This window comes from Eleutherodactylus coqui, chromosome 2 (genome assembly GCF_035609145.1).
Source record: "Eleutherodactylus coqui strain aEleCoq1 chromosome 2, aEleCoq1.hap1, whole genome shotgun sequence".
NCBI classification, from domain to species: Eukaryota; Metazoa; Chordata; class Amphibia; order Anura; family Eleutherodactylidae; genus Eleutherodactylus; species Eleutherodactylus coqui.
The window spans coordinates 164,102,602-164,127,120 of NC_089838.1; the positions used below are offsets into that span (position 1 = coordinate 164,102,602).

Here is a 24,519-nt window from a genome sequence, read left to right on the forward strand (position 1 = left end):
TGAATCTTTAGAGACGAGCGTAGAGATACTCGGCTAAGGCACTACTCGCTCGAGTAATGTGCCTTAGCGAGTATACTCGCTCATCTCTATTCCCTACCAACTGTTATGCCTTACAACAACCGGGTGACTGTCCTGATAAGAGCGACCCTGTAAGGAGACCCTATTGCAGAGACCCTAACAATATCCCTACTAGGTGACAAATATACAAATGAAGTCCCAATGTGTTTCACCTAGGGAAATGTACTAGGCTCATCAAGGGACATTATGCTGCATTGTACATGAAAGTTAAAGGCACATTCCTATCTGGATATGCCATGAAAGTCTGAAAGATGCCAGTCCCACACCTACCTCTAACTTTGGCCTGCACTACGGCCCCCAACCAGGCTGAATGACCTGGCCATTGTGAATTACGGGAAAAAACAGCCAAGTAGACTGAGCTACTCTGTTTCTGTAACTCCCAGAGAAGTTATAGAATCATAGAATGGTACAGTTGGAAGGGACCTCATCTGGTCCAACCCCCTGCTCAGTGCAGGATTCACTAAATTATCCCAGACAGATATTTGTCCAGACTTTGTTTGAACACTTCCATTGAAGGAGAACTCACCACCTCCTGTGGTAACCTGTTCCAATCGTTGATCACCCTCACTGTCAGAAAGTTTTTTCTAATATCTAATCTGTGTCTCCTTCCTTTCAGTTTCATCCCATGGCTTCTAGTCTGTCCTTGTGCAAATGAGAATAGGGCTGATCCCTCTGCACTGTGACAGCCCTTCAGATATTTGTAGACAGCTATTAAGTCTCCTCTCAGCCTTTTTTTTGCAAGCTAAACATTCCCAGATCCTTTAACCGTTCCTCATAGGACATGATTTGCAGACCGCTCACCATCTTGGTAACTCCTCTCTGAACTTGCTCCAGTTTGTCTATGTCTTTTTTAAAGTGGTGTGCCCAGAACTGGACACATTATTCCAGATGAGCTCTGACAAAGAAAGAGTAGAGGGGAATAATTACCTCCCGTGATCTAGACTCTATGCTTCTCTTAATACATCCCAGAATTGTGTTTGCCTTTTTGGCTGCTGCATCACATTGTTGACTCATGTTCAGTCTATGATCTATTAGTATACCCAAGTCTTTTTCACATGTGCTGCTGCTTAGCTCAATGCCTCCCATTCTGTATGCGCTTTTTTTCATTTTTCTTGCCCAGATGTAGGACTTTGCATTTCTCCATGTTAAATACCATTCAGTTAGTTGCCGCCCACTGCTCAACCTTTTCTAGATCTTTTTGAGTACTCTCTCTCTCTCTTCTCCAGTGTTAGCTATACCTCCTAGCTTTGTGTATTCGGCAAATTTGATCAGTTTCCCATCAATTCCTTCCTCCAGATCATTTATAAAAATGTTGAACACTGGGCCTAGGCCCTGTGATACCCCACTTGATACATTCTTCCACTTCGATGTGCAGCCACTTATGACCACTCTTTGAGTACTATCACTCTGCCAGTTGTGAATCCAACTAACGGTTGCCTTGTCAATCCCATATTTGGTCATTTCTGACCAAGTCAGTGAGAGTCAGTATGCAGAATATGGACATGATAGTCTTAAAAGAACACCATTCATCCTTACTGTGCTCACAAGCTCTCATATAGCAGCCATGTATAACCCAAAATTGGCAGCAATGCTTCAAGCGCTGTGTAATGCAGACTGATATCTATAGTAATGCATAAAGCATAACTGCTCTCTGCTATCAGCTATATTTGACTAGCGGATAAGGGATTCTGTGCCTAGTTGGTATGGCTATATTGCTGTACTGTTTTGATGCAATGCATAAATGGGTTTTTCCTATAAGGAAGTGCCTTCTCTGTTCTTGGCAAACAGCATGGGGAATCCCAGAGATGACAGAAGTTGGGTAGTAAACATGAAAGTAATCGAGTTCATACCAGTCTAAAATTGGCAAGCTTGCGCACGTTAGGAGCATTGGCACATGTAAAGCATTAAATGGAAACCTTTTCTTTTGGAAATATTGCGTGTTAATTGTCCATAATAACTTGCAGGTCCAGGTCCAGGCTAACTGCTTTGAAGTGGGTGTTTCTGAGCATGTGCTTGTATCTATGAGGACAGTACCACATTATTGTGGTATTGAAATAAGCAAAGAATATCATGTACAAGGTGAGTCAGTTCAATTATTTTACATTCAAAATTTATAGGGAATGCCATAATTCTGATAAAGTGTTATTTCAGCAATTTGCATTGTATATTATATCCATAGTAAGATTATAAATGTGAAAGTAATTCTGTCTGTCAGTCACCTTTTCACGGCTACACCGCTGAAGTGATTTTGATGACATTTGTCAGAGAGAGCTTGCATCCTAAGGAAAGACATGGGCTACGTTTTATCCTGAAAATTTATAGAGTTCTGAAGATAGCATGACAAGACAGATTTATTTGGTAATCCGCAGGCACTCCGGCGCCGCACCATGTGGCGGAGCAAAGAGGAGGGGCTGCACATCATAAGCTATGTCTACACAAATGGGCAGACACGTGAGGGCAAACATCGCTGAGGCAAGAAGGCATCAACAAGCTAAAAGACAAGCTACTCTTTGAGCAGTAGAGACCCCGGAGCAAAAACATAGTGTACAGAACTGCATTGCAGATTGCAGTTACATTCCTTTCACTATTTCACCTTTTTACATTTTAATATACAGCAAAACACAGATTAAATAAAAAAATACAAATTCAACGTGGACGAAGTCATGGGTAACAAGCTAGTGAGTGTAAAAGGCCAAATACAGACGACGGAAATTCTGCTGCGGGATTTCCCGTAGAATTTCCGCCCGTGCACGCTGCCATAGGATTGTATTAGATAATGCAATCCTATGCAGACAGCTGCGATTTGACCACATGGAAACTCGCACGGTAAACAAATCACAGCATGTCCTATTTCTGTGCGAGCCTCGCACAGAAACGTCACTGGTGACGTGCCAGGTCTGGCCTACACACGTGCGAATGTGCGACAGCCGGCGCTGAGCAGAACAGAGCGAGACGCCGGGAGGAGGTGAGCACCGGGTCACTGCAGAGGCATGGCTTGCATCCAGCTTTGAGAATTCTCGAAGCAGGATCCGTCCCAGCCGTCTGCAGGAGGCCTAAAGCCCAAAACATACAGAATTATTGTACATAAAAGTTCTATACTATACTCTAAATATTACACTACACAAGACGATAAATGTATTTCCTGCTATTAACACACGTCCTGGCTTCCCCGTGCTAAGGCCGTTTCGGCTTGTTGTATTCCTGGCAATTACTGGTGGTTCCCTGGTGGTTTTGTAATCTACAGGTGTAGCAGGTGCTAAACAAACATTTGCTTTGCGCCACAGCAAATAGTGTGGCAGCTGCTCCATTATAAAGTAACTGAATGTTATGCTATGCAAATAATATAAGTGCAGTGTTAATAGAGTAGCACACCCTAGCAGTTAAAGGGGTTTTCCCAGAATAAAAAATTTATCACCTATTCACAGGAGATAAGGGAGCTTTTACACGGTAGGATCTATCGGGCACAGATGCCCAACTGCTCTCCCCAGCGCTAACCATTCTTGTGCTTTTACACAGGAATGAGCATTGCTAACTGACAAAGGCGGAGCGGGCCGGGGATCATTCCAACCGCCTCCATCCACCGTAAGCAGGCAGTCATTCATAAGTGAATAGCTGCCTGTTTACACGGAACAATACGCCATTCAGTTGTCTGCATGCATTTACACGGAACGATATAGTTCAGATTCTTGCTGGATTGTGGGAATCCGCATGATAATAAAGGAAAGGAAGGGTAAATTGGCTTCTACCTCATTGGGGTTTTTTGCCTTCCTCTGGATCAACATTGGGTTTAGTAGGCTGAACTGGATGGACATATGTATTTTTTCGGTCTTACATACTATGTTACTATGTTAATCATTCCATGTGAAAGCACCTTTAATCAGAATAGAATATACCCGTTATGTTGTGTATGTTGGTTGAAATTTGATTCAGGTCTTTGAATTATTAAGTGAGCAGCATTATTTATAATGAAGTTCTTGTGTGAAGGCTCCAGTGCTCTAGGGTAATTTAAACAGACACTCCACACTAAAAAAAAAACAACCCAAAATATTATTATATATGTAACATAAACGAGAGCATATGGACAAATACATGCAAATACATGAGCTACACTACATGAAGAAATACTTATAAATATGATTTACATTTGTAATGAAGACCACTATACAATGCCGAAGCAAGAGAAAAAGGAAAATTCCTCAGCGCTCACACCAATATGTGCATGTAAATATAAGTGAAGAAAGGGTTAAACTTACTCAATGGAGGCGCCTATAGCCCAGGCGCCTCCCAGTCCAAGATTCGCTTATCGCACGGAGGTGACAGCCAACAGCAACGGAGGTATTTTCACAGCTTTTATTATATATCATATATGCAGTGGATATACACAACGCGTTTCGGCCTGGAGGCCTTTTTCAAGTGTGACACTTGAAAAAGGCCTCCAGGCCGAAACGCGTTGTGTATATCCACTGCATATATGATATATAATAAAAGCTGTGAAAATACCTCCGTTGCTGTTGGCTGTCACCTCCGTGCGATAAGCGAATCTTGGACTGGGAGGCGCCTGGGCTATAGGCGCCTCCATTGAGTAAGTTTAACCCTTTCTTCACTTATATTTACATGCACATATTGGTGTGAGCGCTGAGGAATTTTCCTTTTTCTCTTGCTACATTGTTGTCTCCTTCACTCCGTGAATGGAGTATCCTCTAGCTGCCGTCTCATCATGATATGAGACCTCTTTGGAGCACCTACAAACCCTTGGCTCTATTTGAGAAGATTGATCTCCAACTATAGCCTACTCTGCAGAAACACTACAGCTTCAACATCTCCGCAGTGAGCGCTCTCTTATCCATACCCTCCTACAATGCCGAAGCGTTACACAACTGATACCAGTGCTGCCCGACAGACCCTATCTGACAGATTCTTTAATGTTGTCCATCAGATTCTGCTGTGGTGTTCATCATTTCGATCAATTATAATGGAATATGCAATGAAAGTTCCAAATTGAGATTCTGATGTAGATTGGAACTGCCAATGTTTTCTTGCTAAGACTGCCTTCACATCTGTGTTGGAGTGTCCCATCGGAGGTTCCGTCACAAATCCGGCACAAAATCCTGAAAAAAAAGTGCTTCCAGTAAGGTGCCAGGCAGCTGAGTGGAAATGAGCGTTCATCCGGCGCTGACCGGCTCCATCATAAGACAGACTCGTTCAAGCCAGTGAATTCCCCTTTCCTGCTCCCCGAATCCCTGCTGCAGATGTGAAAGCAGCCGAACACTGTCATATCTTGTTTTCAATTGTTTTTGTTACGCTTTGTCTAAAATACCAATATTGAACATATGATTAATGCAAAAGCAGTTTGCATTGAACTATTTAGCGGTACATAGTGCACATTACATTACGGGAGGGAAGAAACATTTATAATGATAGATGTGGACACACTGCGGTAAAGTCTGCAACAAAAGCAGAATTCTTTTTCATCTGTGTAGTCTGTTAAAAAAAGGACTACAAACAGACAACATATGGATCCCTATTATTCTATGGGGCAACACACACCACCGAGTTTTTTCCCCCAGACACAGACTGCATAAAAAAAAACACATCGCATGCACCATTCGGATCACCCCTTCAAGTCAAAGGGAAGAGAAAAGAAATGACAGCACACAGATGCCATCCGTGAGCATTCCATGTGCTGTCTTTTACTATGTATATGCAAAACGCATGGCAAACAGAAAGAAAACTCGGCCTTATATTACGCTCATCAACGTGCGACTTCCCTCCTTTCAGGGAAGTAGTGATCCTCCTGCGTGGCTGACAGCCGTGCTGGAGAATCACCAAGAGTTTCCCATTGTTTTCAATGGAAAACCTTGCATCACACTCACATGCACCTTGAGCGTTGTACGATGCTTTTGCCGGCCCCATTGAAAACAATAGGTGATGCGTTCCAAGGGAACGCCCAAAGATAAGACATGCCACAATCTTTTTCCTCTACCACAATGCAGGAAAAAAATTGCTCCTGTACTTGGCCTAGTTCAAAAGAATGGGTTTCATATTCATGCGAGATTTGCGCGTCTCGCAAAGCACACATCTCGCACAATTTTCTCAGCTGTGTAAAAGCAGCCTGAATATGGTGGCCACATGGAGCTGTACATGTATAACAAAATGTCTGTTTTTTGCAAATGTAAAATGCAAGTGTAGACCTATATTTGATGTTATGCAATGCAATTTCTGGTGTAACATTTGCACATTCTATTTCCAGACTGTCACAATAAGGATGTTGGAAACAACATACTGCCCTGTCTAAGTAAGTCATAATGTGCTGTTACTAGAAGCAAATAGCTGATTTATAGGTGCACTTATAAATGAAAGATTTGTACCAGATATTGTATGTAACTTCAGTCATTTGGGTTGACTGGAATGTAATGTGCTTGATCGTTTACAAGAGATTTGTGAAGATCAAACCTGGTTCTTTACAAGCCAACAGAAGTGTATGCACCCCTGGTAATGGCTATATTCACATGTGATATTTGACCTCCAGAATGACTTCATAAATGAGTCCCATCTGTGTTGTATATTTCCAAGTTACTCACAAAGGTTTGTGGAAAAAAAACTAATGGAAACTTTATTTTGTTTCTTGTTTTAGCTGGGAAACTAGATTACATGATTAATGAAGAAAAGAAGAATATAATTGTTGATGTTTCAAACATTCCAGAAGATTATGATTACAATGTACGTCTATGTTTGAAAAAAATTAGCTGTCGTGACACTGGAGCTCATGCACTGGTTAGTACAATCATTTATACATTATAGATATGTCGGGAGGATTTACCAATGTATTTCTTTTATGCGATCCCTCTATACAGCCCCTATTGGACAAACCATCAGGAGATTTGGCCTCCAATACCACCTGTATGCTGATGACACCCAGCTATACACCTCTTCCCGTGACATCTCTGCACTTTTCCTCCAAAACACCACCGACTGTCTGTCCGCTGTCTCTAACACCATGTCCTCTCTCTACCTAAAACTAAACCTCTCTAAAACTGACTTATTGGTATTTCCACTCTCTACTAACCGAGCTCATCCTGACATCTCCATCTCAGTGTGTGGCGCCACCATAACTCCTAGACAACATGCCCGCTGCCTTGGGGTCATATTAGACTCTGATCTCTCTTTTACCCCCTAAATCCAATCTCTGGCCCAAACATGTCAGCTGCACCTCAAGAACATCGCAAGAATCTGCTCTTTTCTCACTGTGGACTCGCTAAAAACGCTTATTGTTGCCCTCATCCACTCTTGGCTTGATTATTGCAACTCTTTGCTGATCGGCCTCTCCTGCACCAGACTGTACCCTCTCCAATCCATCCTGAATGCAGCAGCCAGGCTCATCTTCCTGTCCAGCCGCTACTCGGACGCCTCTGCCCTGTGCCGGTCACTGCACTGGCTGCCTGTTAAATACAGAATTCAATTTAAACTCACTACCTTCATCCACAAAGCCCTCCGCAGCGCAGTGACACCCTATATTGCCTCCCTCATCTCAATCCATCACGCAGCCCGGGCTCTCCACTCTGCTAATGAAACTAGACTGCGCACCCCTCTAATTCGAACTTCTCACTCCCGTCTCCAAGACTTCTCCAGAGCAGCACCAGTCCTCTGGAACGCACTACCAAAGGCTACCCAGGCAATCCAGGACTCAAAAAACTTAAGGCATGCTCTAAAAACGTACCTCTTCAAGGAGACATACCACATCCTCTAAACAAACTCCTCTGTACGCCGCCTGATAACATGCTCCCTGACCTACTGACTGCAATCCCTGCTAGCCATAATAAACCGCTCCTGTAGTCATAACAATTCTGCTGTCACACGGCTAAATGTCTGACCATTGTCTATGGGTATAACATCGCTCATTCTCCACCTCCCCATGCCGTGCACATCTCCAGCCCCTTTACCTTCTGTATCACCCCATTACTTGTAGTATGTAAGCTCGTTGGAGCAGGACCCGCACCCCTATTGTTTCCATCAACTGATTACTATGTAACTGTGGTTTTGTAATTTTTGTACTTTTGTCTCTCTGTATTCCCCCTGTCTATGTAAGCGCTGCGGAATATGTTGGCGCTATACAAATAAAGATTATTATTATTATATGTATATATAGTACCCTCATGTACTACTTAGGGCAAAGAGTTGCTACAAAGAACATCTCTTGCCTTGGTGGAGGAGGAGGCAACCTATTACATTAAAGGGAATGTATTATAGGAAAATTATATATTGCCCTGCATACCGTGTTTCCCTGAAAATAAGACATACCAAGATAATAAGCCCTACCCCAATTTTCGGCTCAGGGGCTTGAAATATAAGCCCTACCCCCAAGATAAGCCCTAGGTACACTACATGAAAAAAAGCAATATTCCTTGAGTAGGCAGCATTCGGGTCTCTCCCACTGGGCTGCGGTGCAGGCTTCCGTGCAGTCCTCAATGCTGACGGAGCATCTTTTGTTGGTGACGGGGCTTGAATACCTTGCCCTCAGCAAGTGATTGCTCTGATTGGCTGAGGCGACACTCCTGAACCAATCAGAACCGTCATTAAAGATACATGCTATATTCAGGAAATATACCTCTCATGTTCATTTTGTTTTCTAATCAGTGATGTTCATTATGATTGTTAATTTCATCTTCTGTTTTGCTCATTTTGCTATTTTGTGTTTTCACAGATAAAAAAAGACAATTCAACAAAGTCTGTCACATTGAAATATTCGGAAATCTTACCTTGTTTGTGCATTGAGGTAATTCTTGGAATTCAAATAATTAGCACAGGAGACTTTCCAGTAATATATATTTTATTTCCATTGTTACTACAAAATTTAAGTTTAGGATTTCAGTTTTACTTCCTTTCTCTTCAATCATGTATAGGTTACAGAATCTGTAAAATTCATTATTTTCACTATTCACACCACCTGTGTTGATGCACCGTGCCAATAAGCCCTACTTTACCATATATAACCACATCCTCCTTTTACATGGGGGTGTGTTCACTTGGCTCGGAGTTATATTCTAGATATTATACTAATGTGTAATATGGAAAACCTATTTCCCTTAAAAGGTACATAATTTCTTATATAATATCCTATAAATGAATGCAGTCCCATAATAACTATTAACAATAGTTAGTACAGTAGCCCCTGTACTATACTATGCCCCATTGTAGCCGGCTTATGGCCTTATATGAATGTTTGTGCCATTTTTTAATATGTTTTTTAATGATCTTGGAAATATTGGCAACACAGAATATACCTAATAAGACCCAGCAAATGGTATGTGTGCTCCCCTAAAACACTTGAATAGAAAAATTGACTGCCATGAGAATGAAAAACATACAGGATGCTGCTGCTGCTCTTAACCACTATATGAGCTGATCTAATGCCAGGCAGTCAAATAAATCAGACACTTTGTATCAATTGATGTAACTCCCACTATGAAAGATGCACCAATGTGACAGCTGCAATAATTGGATACTAATCTAATAAACACAGTTCATGCATGTATCCAAAAATCTTTGCATACCGCTTGTGACCTATACTACTTGTATCTCCCTGTTGAATGAACCTCCAATAGTAGCCCCAGGTGGCTCTGAAAGTCTGTATATGGGTACGCTGAAACGTAGCAGATTTTGGTGTGCTTCCACACTAAAATCCACACTATTTACTTCGGATTTTGATGTGGTTCCGAAGTAGATTTCACCCTTTCAATTGATGGGTTGAATTCTGCTGTGGATGCACATAACATTCTGCACCAATCCCACTATGTGTGAACGTATACTATGGCATGAAAGATCTTCCCATCAGGTTATGGTGCTGACCAGTAGCCTCCCATGTGTTGAAATCCAAACTAACATCAGCTGGGTGACATCACCACCTGCAACGGAGTGTAAGATGTGGCAGTCTTCTGCACATTGCGGATTATTCTCTTCCTTCATCTGGATTAATGCACTTACTGCTACTCTACCATTTATAGGAGAATCTCTTCTGGGACTTGTTGTTCTTTGTGTTATAAGAATAAATGCAGTTATTTCAATCCTCAGTATATCCTTCAATATTCTAATATCCACTCAATAATTCACTCAAATGTACCTTAGTATTAAAATGCAAATAATTCTATCTGTTTGTTTAAACCTCGAGGAGCTAAGGAATCCAATTGAAAAATCCACTGATTCATATTCAGTTTTTTAGTGTCTATATAAAGTTGTCTTAACAATGGTGTTTTCTTTTAACCTCCAAGGGATGGCCAGTATTCCCTGATTCCAGAAGAACAAGACTTTGTCCATTTAAAAATGGCAAGTATAAGTAACTGAAACATTTGTCCATCATACATGTAATACTGGAGTCCTACGCGGAAACGTGAAATTCACCCTATATGTGGTGCTTGAAAATGACATGCTTGCTGTGCAGAGTGTAAATGGTAGATACTGTATACTCAGTGACTCTGCTCAGTTTATCAGCCCTAACCTAAACCTTCACTTACATAAAGCAATGGCTAATAAGCCACTAGCGGGTAGCAGTTTGTTTCACTGTAACATTCACATTTTTTTATCTATACACCATGTTTTCTCCCACTGACGTAAAGCAGATTGTAAAATGTTCACATGATTTAGTGTATAAAGGCTCAAGAAAATCCATCTAAAATAATAACCAGATCATATTGGTCACCTGAAATGTTTTCCAAATGCTTCCCAGGTTCACCTAATCTATGCTGGTGCTGTTCCCTATGCTGATGCCTATCTATGCTATCTATCCCTAATCTATGCTGGTGCCCTATTCCACATCATTTTAATACAGTTTGCACTACAGTTTATCCTTAACCCTCCGAGCAGGGGCGTAACTATAGAGGGTGCAGGGGATGCGGTTGCACGCAGGCCCAGGAGCCTTAGGGGGCCCATAAGGCCTCTCTTCTCCATATAGGGAGCCCAGTACTATGAATAAAGCATTATAGTTGGGGGCCCCGTTACAGGTTTTGCATTGGGGACCAGAAGCTTCAAGTTATGTCTCTGTGCAGCATGGTTTAGGTATGGGTACGGGTACAGATACAGATTGAGGGGGGGGGGGGCCCAGCTCACATTTTGCATCAGGGCCCCTGAGCCTTTAGTTACACCCCTGGCCCCGAGTAGTCCTTTTGAATTTCCCATCACTCTCTAAGCCTAATGCACTCTGATTATAGATCTAAAGTTACTAATTCCTCTCATATGGCTGAATAAAAATCCTTAAATTGGGACTCAAATGCTCAGAAAAGATGTTACAATTTATAGAGCCCCTGTGTTTCCTTGGCATTGACAAATTGAGCACTGCCTCTACATGCATGACCTCCTTTCCATTCATTCTCTCCAGGGCTGAGTGGTTAATCAAGACAGCTCTGGGCCTAATAAAGGCCACAAGGACTATCCAGTCAGACAATGGCTGGATTCTTTTTGTATGCATACCCCTACACTAAGAAATCCATGTAAATGAAATGTTATCATATATTTATCTGAAAATGATGCTTAAAGGGGGTGTCTCGCGAAAGCAAGTGGGGTTATACACTTCTGTATGGCCATATTAATGCACTTTGTAATATACATCGTGCATTAAATATGAGCCATACAGAAGTTATGCACTTACCTTCCCTGCGCTGGCGTCCCCGTCTCCATGGCTCCGTCTAACTTCAGTGTCTAATCGCCCGATTAGACGCGCTTGCGCAGAAGGGTCTTCTGCCTTCAGCTCGGCAGCAGCGGCATTCTGGCTCCGCCCCCTTCGATGCGTCATCGCGTAGCTCCGCCCCATGATGTGTGCCAATTCCAGCCTCTTGATTGGCTGGAATCGGCACACGTGACGGGGCGGAGCTAAGTGATGGCGCGTAGAAGGGGGCGGAGCCAGAACGCCGCTGCTGCCGAGCCGAAGGCAGAAGACCATTCTGCGCAAGCGCGTCTAATCGGGCGATTAGACGCTGAAGTTAGATGGAGCCATGGAGACGGGGATGCCAGCGCAGGGAAGGTAAGTGAATAACTTCTGTATGGCTCATATTTAATGCACGATGTATATTACAAAGTGCATTAATATGGCCATACAGAAGTGCTGAACCCCACTTGCTTTCGCGAGACAACCCCTTTAAGGAATATGACTAAAGAAACACTACACTGCTTTATTGTTATAGTTCACAGAATGAGTGGAAGCAAAAACAAAAAATCATCTTGGTCCTTAAAGGGGTTCTGTCATTAAAAAAAAAAATTCTATAATTACCTATTCCTCCCCCGTCAGTCTACTTAGCAGATCTTCACCTCCCCTATCTTCTCCAGTCTCCTGCAATCCACTGGTGCGAGGGGGGGTGGGGGGTGGGAAGGGGGAATCCCACCTCCAGTTGGCTGATTTGTCTCCTTCCTGTGAGGTTACGTTCATTGCTGGCAGTCTTCTTTCTGCCAGCCAATGAACGTTACGTCTTAGCTCACAGGCCAGCAGGGGGAGTGTTGATCTACTTCAGAGGCTGCTCATGCGAGCTCTCGCGACACTAGATTAGAAGTCCTTTCTAGCCAGTGAACGCTACAGCACAGGGATGTGACCTTCATTCACCCGGCCGGAAGGAATGTGAGGAATCCCAGCTTCATAACAAGCCGGCCGGCATGTGGTAAAGTGACCCCGGGGCACTGCAGAAACTCAGCCAGGAGAAGATATGGTAAAGAGACTGACGGGGAAGAAATAGGGAAGTATACATTTTTTTTTCTTTTTTTATGACAAAACCCCTTTAAGGAGATGCATGTATAGTAACTAGAGATGAGCGAGCACCAAAATGCTCGGGTGCTCGTTACTCGGGACGAAATTTTCGCGATGCTCGAGGGTTCGTTTCGAGTAACGAACCCCATTGAAGTCAATGGGCGACCCAAGCATTTTTGTATATCGCTGATGCTCGCTAAGGTTTTCATGTGTGAAAATCTGGGCAATTCAAGAAAGTGAGGGAACGACACAGCAACGGATAGGGCAGGCGAGGGGCTACATGTTGGGCTGCATCTCAAGTTCCCAGGTCCCACTATTAAGCCACAATAGCGGCAAGAGTGCCCCCCCCCCCCGCACTGTCAGCATAAAGATCGTTCTCCTCTGCCACAGCAGTAACAGTGGCAGAGAAGAATGATGTTAGCCCATTGAATTCAATGGAGTCGGCAATACAGCAGGTTCCACTGAAAGCAATGGGCTGCCGGCGTGCGCGGGATGAATTGTCGGGAAGGGCTTAAATATAGAAGCCCTTCCCTGCAATTCATCCAGAAATGTTTAAAAATAAAAAAAATATACCGTATATACCGGCGTATAAGGCGACGGGGCGTATAAGACGACCCCTCAACTGTCACCTTATACGCCGGGAATACAGCGGAGCAAAAAATAGAAATCATTACTCACTTCCCCCGGCGTTCTGCGGCGCTGCTGCAGGATGTCGCTCCCTCCTGGTCCCCGGCAGAGCATTGCTTTCTGGATGCAGGGTTTGAAATCCCCGCCTCCAGAAAACACACGTGCCTTCAGCCAATCACAGCCAATGACAATGGTGTCATTGAATGGCTGTGATTGGCTGACGGCGTGTTAGCTAATCACAGTAGCTTTCTGGAGGCGGGGATTTCAAGCCCTGCGTCCAGAAAGCAATGCTCTGCCAGGGACCAGGAGGGAGCGACAGCCTGCAGCAGCGCCGCAGAATGCCGGGGGAGGTGAGTAATGAATTTTTTTTTGACACTTTCTTTTTTTTTGTATTACCGGCGTATAAGACGACCCCCGACTTCAGAGTAGATTTTTCGGGGTTCAAAAGTCGTCTTATACGCCAGTATATACGGTATATACTTACCTTGTCCCGGCAGACGGAGTTCAGCGCGGGGCCGGCCTACAGTGGGTGTGAGTCAGACCTGCCCCCTGATTGGCTCAGCGCTGAGTCTGACTCACACCCCCTTCACACGCACTGCCGGCCGCCGCGGCTGAACTCCGTCTGCCGGGACAAGGTAAGTAATAGTATATATATATATATATATATATTTTTTTTATTTTAACACATTTCTGGATGAATTGCAGGGAAGGGCTTATATATTTAAGCCCTTCCCGACAATTCATCCCGCGCACACCGGCAGCCCATTGCTTTCAGTGGAACCTGCTGTATTGCCGGCTCCATTGAATTCAATGGGCAAACATTGTTCTTCTCTGCCACAGCTGTTACAGCTGTGGCAGAGAAGAATGATTTGTCTTCTATATGTTCTCAATGGGGTCGGCGCTGCTGCCGCCGGCCCCATTGAGCGCATATAGAGAAGAGAACAGGAATCGCAGATCGCAGATAGGTGCGATCTGTGATTTCTATGGCCTAAGAAGGACCGTTGGGGTTCTTGAAGCCTAAAATCACTCCTAACGCTCTTCCTATAGCAGCTCCGGCATCAACAGCACTTTCCCTGAACTATGTCAGAATGCATCTGTGGCGAGCCGCGGGCGGGCAGATTTTAATACTCGGGTGACACCTGATCTCGCCAGCCACTCACTACAGGGGGGTGGTATAGGGCTTGAACATCGCAGGGGGAAGTTGTAATGCCTTCCCTGTCTTTCTATTGGCCAGAAAAGCGCGCTAACGTCTCAGAGATGAAAGTGAAAGTAACTCGAACATCGCGTGGTACTCGTCTCGAGTAACAAGCATCTCGAACACCCTAATACTCGAACGAGTATCAAGCTCGGACGACTACGCTCGCTCATCTCTAATAGTAACAAATCTATCAATAGAGAATATCAAGCCTATATTTTAAATATGAAACACTGACCCCATTGTATTATGTTAGCACTGTACATTCCTTGTTCAGTAGAACTAAAAAGGATTGTCTATGATACTCCAAAACAAGATTTATTAAATGGCTTATATAGAGAATAGGATGTCAAAAGACGTTTGTGATAATAAATAAGCCTTCCTTTTTGCAATACTAAAACTATGTTCACATAGATTAGTTTGTACCGTTGAGTAGATTACATTTAATGCACTTGCTAGGTAAACTTCCTTGTTTGATAAAAAATAGCCTTCCTTGCTACACACTAGAGATGCTTTCCTTAGAGCTTGCAATCAGCTGTGTTACAGATCTGTGTCTGTAATACTCTGCCCAAGAATGTATGTACCCACATTATACCTCCATGTGTCCTCAATCGACCTATATGAATAACACTGCATGGCATGCAGAGAAATGGAGCATGCTGCGATCTTCTTCTTGTGCGTATCTACACGCAGTGTTTATACGCTAATGTGATTGGATTAATGAAAATCCATGTACTTTCATTGACTCCATTCTCGCATAATACACAGTGAAAATACACCTGTGTGAATGAGCCCTTACTCTTTTAGAAGCGTTGATTTTAGAACATTGTTCTGTGGTCTAATATTTCCTCTTATTTTAGGTCGAACTAATCTCAATGATCCTGTGAATTTCATCCTCCCTGAATCTCACCTGTGTACCTGATTGGAGTTTTTTTTGTTTTGTTTCCTTCTCTGTACAAAGCTGTAAATAGACATTTAAAATTGTAATAAATTCTTACAATAGAAGTTTATTTTTACAAAGGTTCTTATTTTTATATCTGTATTATATAAAAATGCATACAGTGGATATAAAGTCTACAGATCACTGATAGAATGCCATGTTTTTGTCATGTTAAAAAAAAAAAGTTTGACAAAGATAAATCAATTCAGATTCATTTCCACCTTCAGGGCTTATTTAGAGGATCTAAGCTGTCTTTCCCCTTCCCTCCCCACACTGACTCTCTGCTTCTCTCCTCCCCTCCAGCTGTTTGCAATGGGAGGGGGTGGGACATGGGTAGAGCTAAGCTTCTGCACCCTCCCTGCTCCTTGTCCGCAGCCAGCAATGGGAGGGGGTGGGGCTTAGCTTCACCCACCGCTTGGCCCCTCCCATTGCAAATAGCCAGAGGGGAGGAGAGAAGCAGAAAGCCGGTGTGGGGAGGGGGTGGTGGACAGGGGAAGATAGATAATAGACAAATAATGTGGTTCCATAAGCGTGAACACCTTCTTATTTTCAGTGATGTGGTTGTGTTCAGAATTAGGACACTCTCACACAGGCGTTAACAAAATGCCACTTTCAGAATCTCGTGCGATTTTTCTCCCCTGTCTGAAGCCGGCCTTAAGTAGCTGCATGAATTTCTGGCAAATGCTGGTTGTGTAATGCATGTGCCAGCCATCTCCCATATTCTTCATATGTCCGGGCTGTGGGTGAGGGTGGCAAGACAGAAGCCTTTTCTAACAACGAAAAAAAAGGTGAAAGGAATTAAGAACCGTTTAAAAATTCAGTCTATTTTTTCACAAAACCTTCTGGCCTCTGCTGAATAGTTGAAGATGAAGAGGAATTTCAGGGATTTTCAGCATGACAATAACCCAAAGCATACTACCAAATCAACAGAAGAATGGTTACATCAGAAGATCAAGGTTTTGTAGTAGTTCCAGCCAGAGCCCAGACCTGAATCTTATTGAAAATCTGTGGGTTGACCTGAAGAGGGCGGTACACACAAGATGTCCTTGCAATTTGACAGATTGGGAGGGCTTTTTAAGGAAGATCTGACAAAGATTGCCAAGTTAATATGTGCCATGCTAATAGACACCTACCCCAAAAGATTAAATACTGATTGTGTGTAACTGTGTGTAGCTGAGCTGAATGTGTGTGTAGCAGGCTGAGTGTTTGTACCTGCATGCAGCAGAGCTGAGTGTATAGCTGCATGTAGTAGAGCTGAACATGTGTAGCTGCTTTTAGTAGAGCTGAGTGTGTGTAGCAGAGTTGCGTGTATAGCTGCATGTAGCGGAGCTGAGTGTGTGTAGCAGAGTTGCGTGTATAGCTGCATGTAGCGGAGCTGAGTGTGTGTAGCGGAGCTGAGTGTGTGTAGCAGAGCTGAGTGTGAGTAGCAGAGCTGAGTGTGTGTAGCTGTATGCAACAGTGCCGAGAGTGTAGCTGCATGGAGCAGTGCTGAGTGTGTAAAAGTGCTGAGTGTGTAATGCTTTGTGTAGCAGTGCCGAGTGTGTAGCGCTTTATGTAGCTGCGTGTAGGAGTACTGAGTGTGTAGCTATTCATTTAGCTGCGTAGCTGAGTGTATGTGGCTGTGTGAAGCAGTGCCAAGTATGTGTGGCTGCATGGAGCCAGGGCTGAGTGTGTGTGACTGCGTGTGTAGCAGTGCCGAGTGTGTGTGTAACTGTGTGTGTAATAGTGCCAAGTGTGTGGTGTGTGTGTGTGTGTAATAGTGCCGAGTATGTGTGTGGCTGCGTGTGTAGTAGTGCTGAGTGCGTGTGTGGCTGCGTGTGTAGTAGTGCCCAGTGTGTGCATGGTTGCGTGTGTAGTAGTGTTGAGTGTGTGTGTCTGCGTGAAGCAGTGCCGTGTGTGTGTGTGGCTGTGTGGAGCAGTGCCGAGTGTGTGGCTGCGTGGAGCAGTGCCGAGTGTGTCTGTGACTGCGTGTGTAGCAATGCCGAATGTGTGTCTGTGACTGCGTGTGTAGCGGTGCCGATTGTGTGTCTGTAACTGCGTGTGTAGCAGTGCCGAGTGTGTGTGTGGTTGCATGTGTAATAGTGCCGAGTGTGTGTGGCTGCATGTGTAGTAGTGCCGAGTGTGTGTGGCTGCATGGAGCAGTGCTGAGTGTGTGCGGCTGCGTGTTGCCTCCAACTGGCTGAAGTGCTAGCACACGTCGCGAGACTATGACTGACTGACGTTGCGAAACTATGGACATCGCTTAGCAACACTTGAATCTCCCCAACAGCATTGCGGGCTGAAGCTCCGCTATGCTTAGCATTGGATGTTTATGGTGGCTCAACAAGTCACTCAGCGTACCCAACTCAAATTTAAGGATTTTATGGTGGTGGTAAGGATCTAACGAATTGAATGACACTAAAATCATCCTCCTAAGGTCAGGCAAAGGGGTCAAAGTGTGGTGCAAGAAAAAGCCTGTAGGTTTCTTTATATTAGACTAATTGATATACCTGACTTCACTTGAGTTAATTTGGCACAGGTTTGATGCGCAACTAGGATGTGAGGCGTTGGTGGTAATCATGTCAGCGGCGTGGCTCCGCTGCTCTCATCACAAATGGTGGCAGCCGGCAGAATAAAAATTATATAGTCTTAGTATGGCATTTTGGGCTACCCATTGGTCGTGTAGGGTATGGTGATAAAACAATTGTTCATGACGCCAGCCCGTAGTCAAGCCGAAACCTGCTATGGGCGAAAATTAAATAAAAATAAATAAAATAAAAATCGGGGATGTAGTCCCTTCACCTGGAGGGTGGTGTAGTACGCAGTGCAGGTGTTAAGTGGTGAGAAGGGAACTGCAGGAGTCAAGTTAACAGTATAACAGTAAACAATAATTTATTCCATGGAGATGTCAGCAATTGATGAAATTCATACAGTTGGGCACTTCTGTGTCTTTCAAATATATATAAGCAACACCTCTGTATTCCTCTCACTTCACAGGTAAGTACAGGAACCACATTTGTAGGCTTTTCTTCATGACTACTTAGGTAAATACAGGGAAATGAATCTGTACTCCTTATTGCATGACTCCACAGGTAAATACAGAAAAACACACCCGTACTTCCTACTTTATATTTCTCTTTTTCTCTCAGGCTTTGTGGGTATAGATCACCTTTCTCTCCTGTCGCTTCTCTTTCTTTCTCTATCAATTCTTCTATCTCTAACCTTCTTTCTATATAAGATATATTTCTTGATTCCCTTCTGTTCTCAGTACAATCCTTCTTTGTATTTACACCTTCTCCTTCCCACTGCACTGTATTTCTCTCCTCTGATCTGGTCTTGTGTCCTCTCTCTTCAGCTGCTAATCTCCAACAGCTTCTCTAACTGCCACTGCTCCTGACAAGAATTTGCTAACCAACCTGTGTGGAGAGCTGCTCCACAAATCACAGGCTCTCTCGCCCCTAGCTGTCCTACCCTGTTGCTGGGTGGTACCCCAGCCAATGGCAAATGAGCAACATGACAGCCAATCATGGACAGAGCTAGTAGTCAGGCAGATTATATAGGTGCCAAAAGACATGAAATCAACATTTAAAGACATATATACATTTAAACAATAGTGATCACATTAACCTTCTGTTGTGCCCAACTCTGGGCCACTACACATTGTTCGCACGGAAAATTTTATGAAGTCAAGGTTATTTCAGAAGAACTGAGAAATAAAATATGTATACACATAGAGGAGAGTTAGATTCTCCTCAGACTGCATATACTGATGTTCCTCTGCAGAATGTGCCACCCCCTCCTCACTTTTTACCCTTAAGAGTGACTACTCACTACAGTTTTTTTTCACTGTGAAATTCACAGCGTTTTTTTTTCTGCAGGGGTCTATTCGACTTGTAATGTTAAAATCGCGATCGCGCAAAATCGCAATTTACCGTGAAATCGTGATTTTGTGCGATTTTAACATTTCAAGTCCCATAGACCCCTGCAGAAAAAAAAAAATCGCTGCGAATTTCGCAGTGAAAAAAAACTGTAGTGGGTAGTCACCCTTAAGGTAATACCCCTTTTTACTAAAATTTAGCCTTAAAGGCATGCTCCATCCCTGCAGTTCATGGCTGCTTCCTAATGTACTTTACAGTCTTTCAGTATATGCACACAGAGGTCGGTTAGATTCTCCTCAGTATGCACATAGAGGTGAGGCAGATTCTCCTCAGTATATACACACAGAAGAGCATTAGATTCTCCTCAGTATAGAGGTGAGGTAGATTCTCCTCAAGATACAAAACACTTCCCTAGGCTTTATGGTTTCTGAGAAAAGAACTATCTCATGTATTGTGGATTTTCACAAAGTTTTTCACGCTTGGAATTGAATATTGAAGTTGTGACCCCTTTACTTTTCCTATTTAGGACGTAAAGAATGGTCGTGCCAAATTTCATGCTTGTACGACATCGGGAAGTTAGAGAATTAGATTAGGTACATAACATAAGGGGTCACTTACTTTTGCACTTAGAATTGAATAATTGAGTTGTGACCCCTTTACTTTTCCTATTTAGGACCTAAAGAATGGTCATGTCAAATTTCACGTTATTATAACTCCGGGAAGTTAGAGAATTAGTGGCAAGTTAAGGCCCATTTAGACTCAACAATTCTCGCTCAAAAATCGCTTAAAGCCATCTTTTGAGTGAGAATTGTTGGGTATAACTGCATGGACATCGTGCAGTTTTAGTGCACAAGTTGTTCATCATTGTCTTTCAGCAAACTGAAAGAGAACGATGAGCCTTATCAGTTCTGCATGCAGAGTTCTCAGCGGGACACCGCTGATACTATTGTTTCAGCTGGTATCCCACTTGGAGAACACAGCCAGAGTATGAAGAAGACAGCGCTCTAGCTGTGTTCTGCATACCCCGCTCGGAGCGCTCAGCTATATACCAGCTGTGCGCTCCGAGAAGGAATCAGCTGTATGCAGAAGACAAGCAGCGCAGCTTGTCTTCTGCATATCCCGCTTGGAATGCTCAGCTGTACACCAGCTGTGTGCTCTGAGAAGACAACAGCTGTATACAGAAGATGTTTGAGCGAATTTTGAGCGATCATCTTGCCGTGTAAAGGCACACAATGATTTTCGCTCATAAGATGTCTTTTAAGTGACTTTTGAACAAGAAGTTGTGTCTAAATGGGCCTTTAGTCAGTCAGTCAATCAGTCAGTGAGTTACATGAAAAATAATGTGGCAGCATCCAGGTTGCAAAAAGAAGTATCAAAGCTTTTTTCTCCCATGACATAAACGTAAACTACAGAACATCCCGCAAAAAATTAGCCCTTGCTCAACTACATCGACGAAAAAATAAAAAAGTTATTGCGCGCACAAAATGACCGCAGAAAATAATTGAAAAAAATTAAATATCTTTAAAAAAAAATGCAAGTACTACAGCAAAAAAAATACTATATAAGTTTGGTATCGTAGTAATCGTACTGACCCATAGAATAAAAATATCAGGTCGTTTTTGTTGGTTTGTGCGCCGTAGAAACAGGACGCACCGAAATATAGTGGAATGTCATTTTTTTTCCATTTCTCTCCGCTAAGAATTTTTAAAACGTTTTTCAGTAAATTATATGGTACAATAAATAAAGCCATTGAAAAATACAACTCATCCCGCAAAAAACAAGCCCTCATACAGCAACGTCGATGGATAAATAAAGGAACTACGATTTTTTAAAAGGGAGTAGGAAAAAACAAAAATGGAAAAATGCAAAAAAGCACCGTCACTAAGGGGTTAAGTTGGAAATGAACCTAAAATGATTAAAAACACGGTATTTTAACAGGTGTGTGCAGAGTTTTTATATCCACTGTATGTGTGTGTGTGTATAAAAATATGTAATATGTACATTTTTGCATGTTTTTGTATGTAATTGTCTAAGAAAACATGAGAAATCAAAGCACGTTTGTTATGTTATCTGTATGAAATTAAACTACTATGCATCAGAAAATCACATAATCCTTAGGTCCAATGCACACGGACGTATTTGCATTGCCGAATCCGGAGCGGGAGTTCACCTCCGGATTCCACAGCCAATACTGCCCATAGACAGTCTATGGAAAACACCTGAGCGAAAATCAATTGCGATTTTTCGCTTGCAGAGGCAAAAATGCATCATGCTCTATTTGAGCGCGAATTCAGCGACAACGGCTTCCATTGAAGTCAATAGAGGCCCTCCAATCCGCGACCCTTCCACGGCGGAATCCGAGCTGGTGCCCAGCTGGTGACCCTTGCGTACCTGTCCGGATGCTCTTCTTCTATGCTGCGGATTTGCTGGCGCGGCACAATCTGTACCGCACATGTGCTGACCGGCACATCCACAGCACAGAAGAAGAGCATCCGGACAGGTACGCAACGATCACCAGCCGGGCACCGACCAGGTCATGTGCATTCGGCCATAAATAAATCATTGCAATGACGGTAATAATAACATGCACTTGTCCAAAAGTTTGCATGCCCTTAGATCTTATAGTGTTTTGTCTCCATTTACATCAATGATTTCTGTAATATGCAGTCTTTTGTAATATTACAGTTATACCGCTATAGTTACGCTTTGGTAATAAGTTAACACAGCATACTGAGTAATTAGTAAACACATTACTAACTGAAGCTTCTAGTTGTTACCTAGGAGGAGCTATAAACTCTTAGATACTGTACTGGTTCCGACCAGTCCTTTTACTCTGTTAGACTTGGATGGACAAGCTCCTCAATATGTAACAGGGCGGCCGTTTTTTCACTGTCTGCTGGTCACTGCAACTCTGGAATTGGCTCATCCACAGTCCAGACCACATCAGCAATGACTCCTTAATACTCTGTCTCTCACTAGTTTACCACCTTGTCTTATAGTGGCTATGTTCTGCCTTTGCTGCACAGTACTGCTCAGGCCACTTAGGTCTCACAGTCTCTGAATCCAATCTACCGGCTTGTCTTGTTGTGGATAAACTCAGGCTTTGTTACATAGCAACACTCAGGCATCTAAATTTTTAAGCCTTTTCCTTGTGTCTCATGGTGGCTGCATTCAGGCGTTCTTGCCAAGTACTTTCGTAGCAAGCCCCTTTGGTGCCACATGTGGTCACTCTACACTTTTTCTTTTTTTAGTGCCAACTCTCCCCTTTTATTAACTATTCTGACTGCTCCTGTTAACATACTGGTACCAGAATGTTTGCCAGCTCATCACCAGCAAGCTTTGTATGGGCCTACTCTGAACCTTAGCATCTTTTGTAAGCCTGCAACCAGAAAATCATGTTTTCTGATGCCCATCTATACAATGAAAACTATGTCATCTTTTATAGCACTTGTTGGTAGGTTGACTTGGAGACATCAGCCATTAAGCTTCTGTTAACAACACCAAGAGGAACAAGGAAGTAATCATTGGCTTATTGCTTTTCTCCTAATGTCAAGACCTGGCTAGACATGTCGTGCCACAAGGCATTCACCTACCCAACACTGAACCGTAGCAATGAGGATGTGCTCACTTATTCCAATTAATACTATGTAACTAAAAACTATTTGCAGCATAACCACTTGGAAACCAAACAGATCTTACATAATTGTTTTTCTAAACCATGTAAAACGTGCAATATAGAATTATATTTCCAAATTCTTGTTCAAACATGATTAAAGGAATTCAGTAAGGTCACCTCAGCTTCTTTCTATTGGTATAAGTGACTGGGGCAGTACTGAGGTAAGACTCTTCTTAACTGAGTTACTTCAGTGTGTTGCGATCTTGTGTAACAGCCTGTGTATGGATATGCAGACCTCTTATAGACCTCCACAATTGGAGGCTGCTGACGTAGCCTACATAAGTTTACTAATCTTTTATACTTAGTGATATCTGCAGTGTCTACATACTAACTTTTTTTGTTCTAGGGGAGTAAAGAATCTGCCCCAAAACAATCTAATGCTAAGAAATGGATTAAAAAGTATGCTACCTGTAATAAAAAAGCTACAGGATACATATAAAAACAGCTTTGTCAATCTTGTATAATATATGTAATTAATGAAGAAAGATCCTTTTTCCTGGCAGAATTAAAATCCATGATTAGGGAGGAAGTGCAATTCTCTACTGCCAGTCTACCCTCCCCTCATACCCATACTTATGTGCTACAGCGTAATAGAATCCCATTCTAATTCATTCTCTGAGGAAATTGAACATATTTGTCTGAGAATGAGACTGAAGAAGAGACCTCCCATATAATGTCTTTGGGAGAGGATAAAAAATATGATTTTTCTTCAGAAGATTTGGAGGATTTGATAAAAGCTGTTAGAGAAACCATGAACCTAGAATGTATACAACAATCTAGGTGAATTCAAGATGAGATATTTGATGGATTGAGAACTAGGAGGAAAACAGTTTTTCCTGTAAATGAAACACTCAGAGACCTTAAAAGTAGAATGGGAAGGAGCAGAGAAAAAGTTATTCATGTCCAGAAAATTCAAAAACCGTTTGCTACTTGATCCACAGGATACTAAGGATTTGGATGATATTCCAAAAATTAATATACCAGTGGCAAAGGTGGCAAAAATTCCACTATACCCTTTGAAAATGTGACTCAGCTTAAAGATTCAATGGATGGCTTATCTTGCTAGTGAGGAAAATACCATGCCCCTAATTGTGGCAGTCCGGTACGTGAATGGAGCCATGGTCACTAACCTTGAGCTCCTCAATAAGGCCGCATCCACACGGGTGATTTTCCTGCGAGATTTTGTAGCGATGCAACAGCACTACAAATCGCATGTATGTGGAGCCCATGCTTTCCTATGGGTTCTTCCATACGAGCTATGCTTTGTAGCCTGCTACATTGCGAGACTACAAAATCGCTGCATGCACTACACAGCCATGATTTGCATACAAAAGAAACACAGAATGGAAAATCCAGAAATTCCTTGTGTTATATAATCGTATCCTTCGGGAGAGGATCTTACCACTGTCTATGCGTGAGGCC

At 42.9% G+C, this 24,519-nt stretch overlaps 1 protein-coding gene across 2 annotated transcripts in view; it reads left to right on the forward strand.

Annotated features, from left to right (window-relative positions):
- The window catches only part of IL17REL (interleukin 17 receptor E like), a 47,981-nt gene extending 32,352 nt beyond the window's left edge, over window positions 1-15,629 (forward strand). For both annotated transcript variants that reach the window (XM_066589898.1, XM_066589897.1), the window contains exons 5-10: window positions 2,043-2,157; window positions 6,329-6,373; window positions 6,713-6,852; window positions 8,780-8,851; window positions 10,344-10,398; window positions 15,485-15,629. In XM_066589898.1, coding sequence (XP_066445995.1) covers window positions 2,043-2,157; window positions 6,329-6,373; window positions 6,713-6,852; window positions 8,780-8,851; window positions 10,344-10,398; window positions 15,485-15,546 — 489 coding nt within the window. In that variant the 3' untranslated portion in view covers window positions 15,547-15,629. The remainder of the gene's footprint in view (window positions 1-2,042; window positions 2,158-6,328; window positions 6,374-6,712; window positions 6,853-8,779; window positions 8,852-10,343; window positions 10,399-15,484) is intronic.
- Window positions 15,630-24,519: the final 8,890 nt, after the last annotated feature.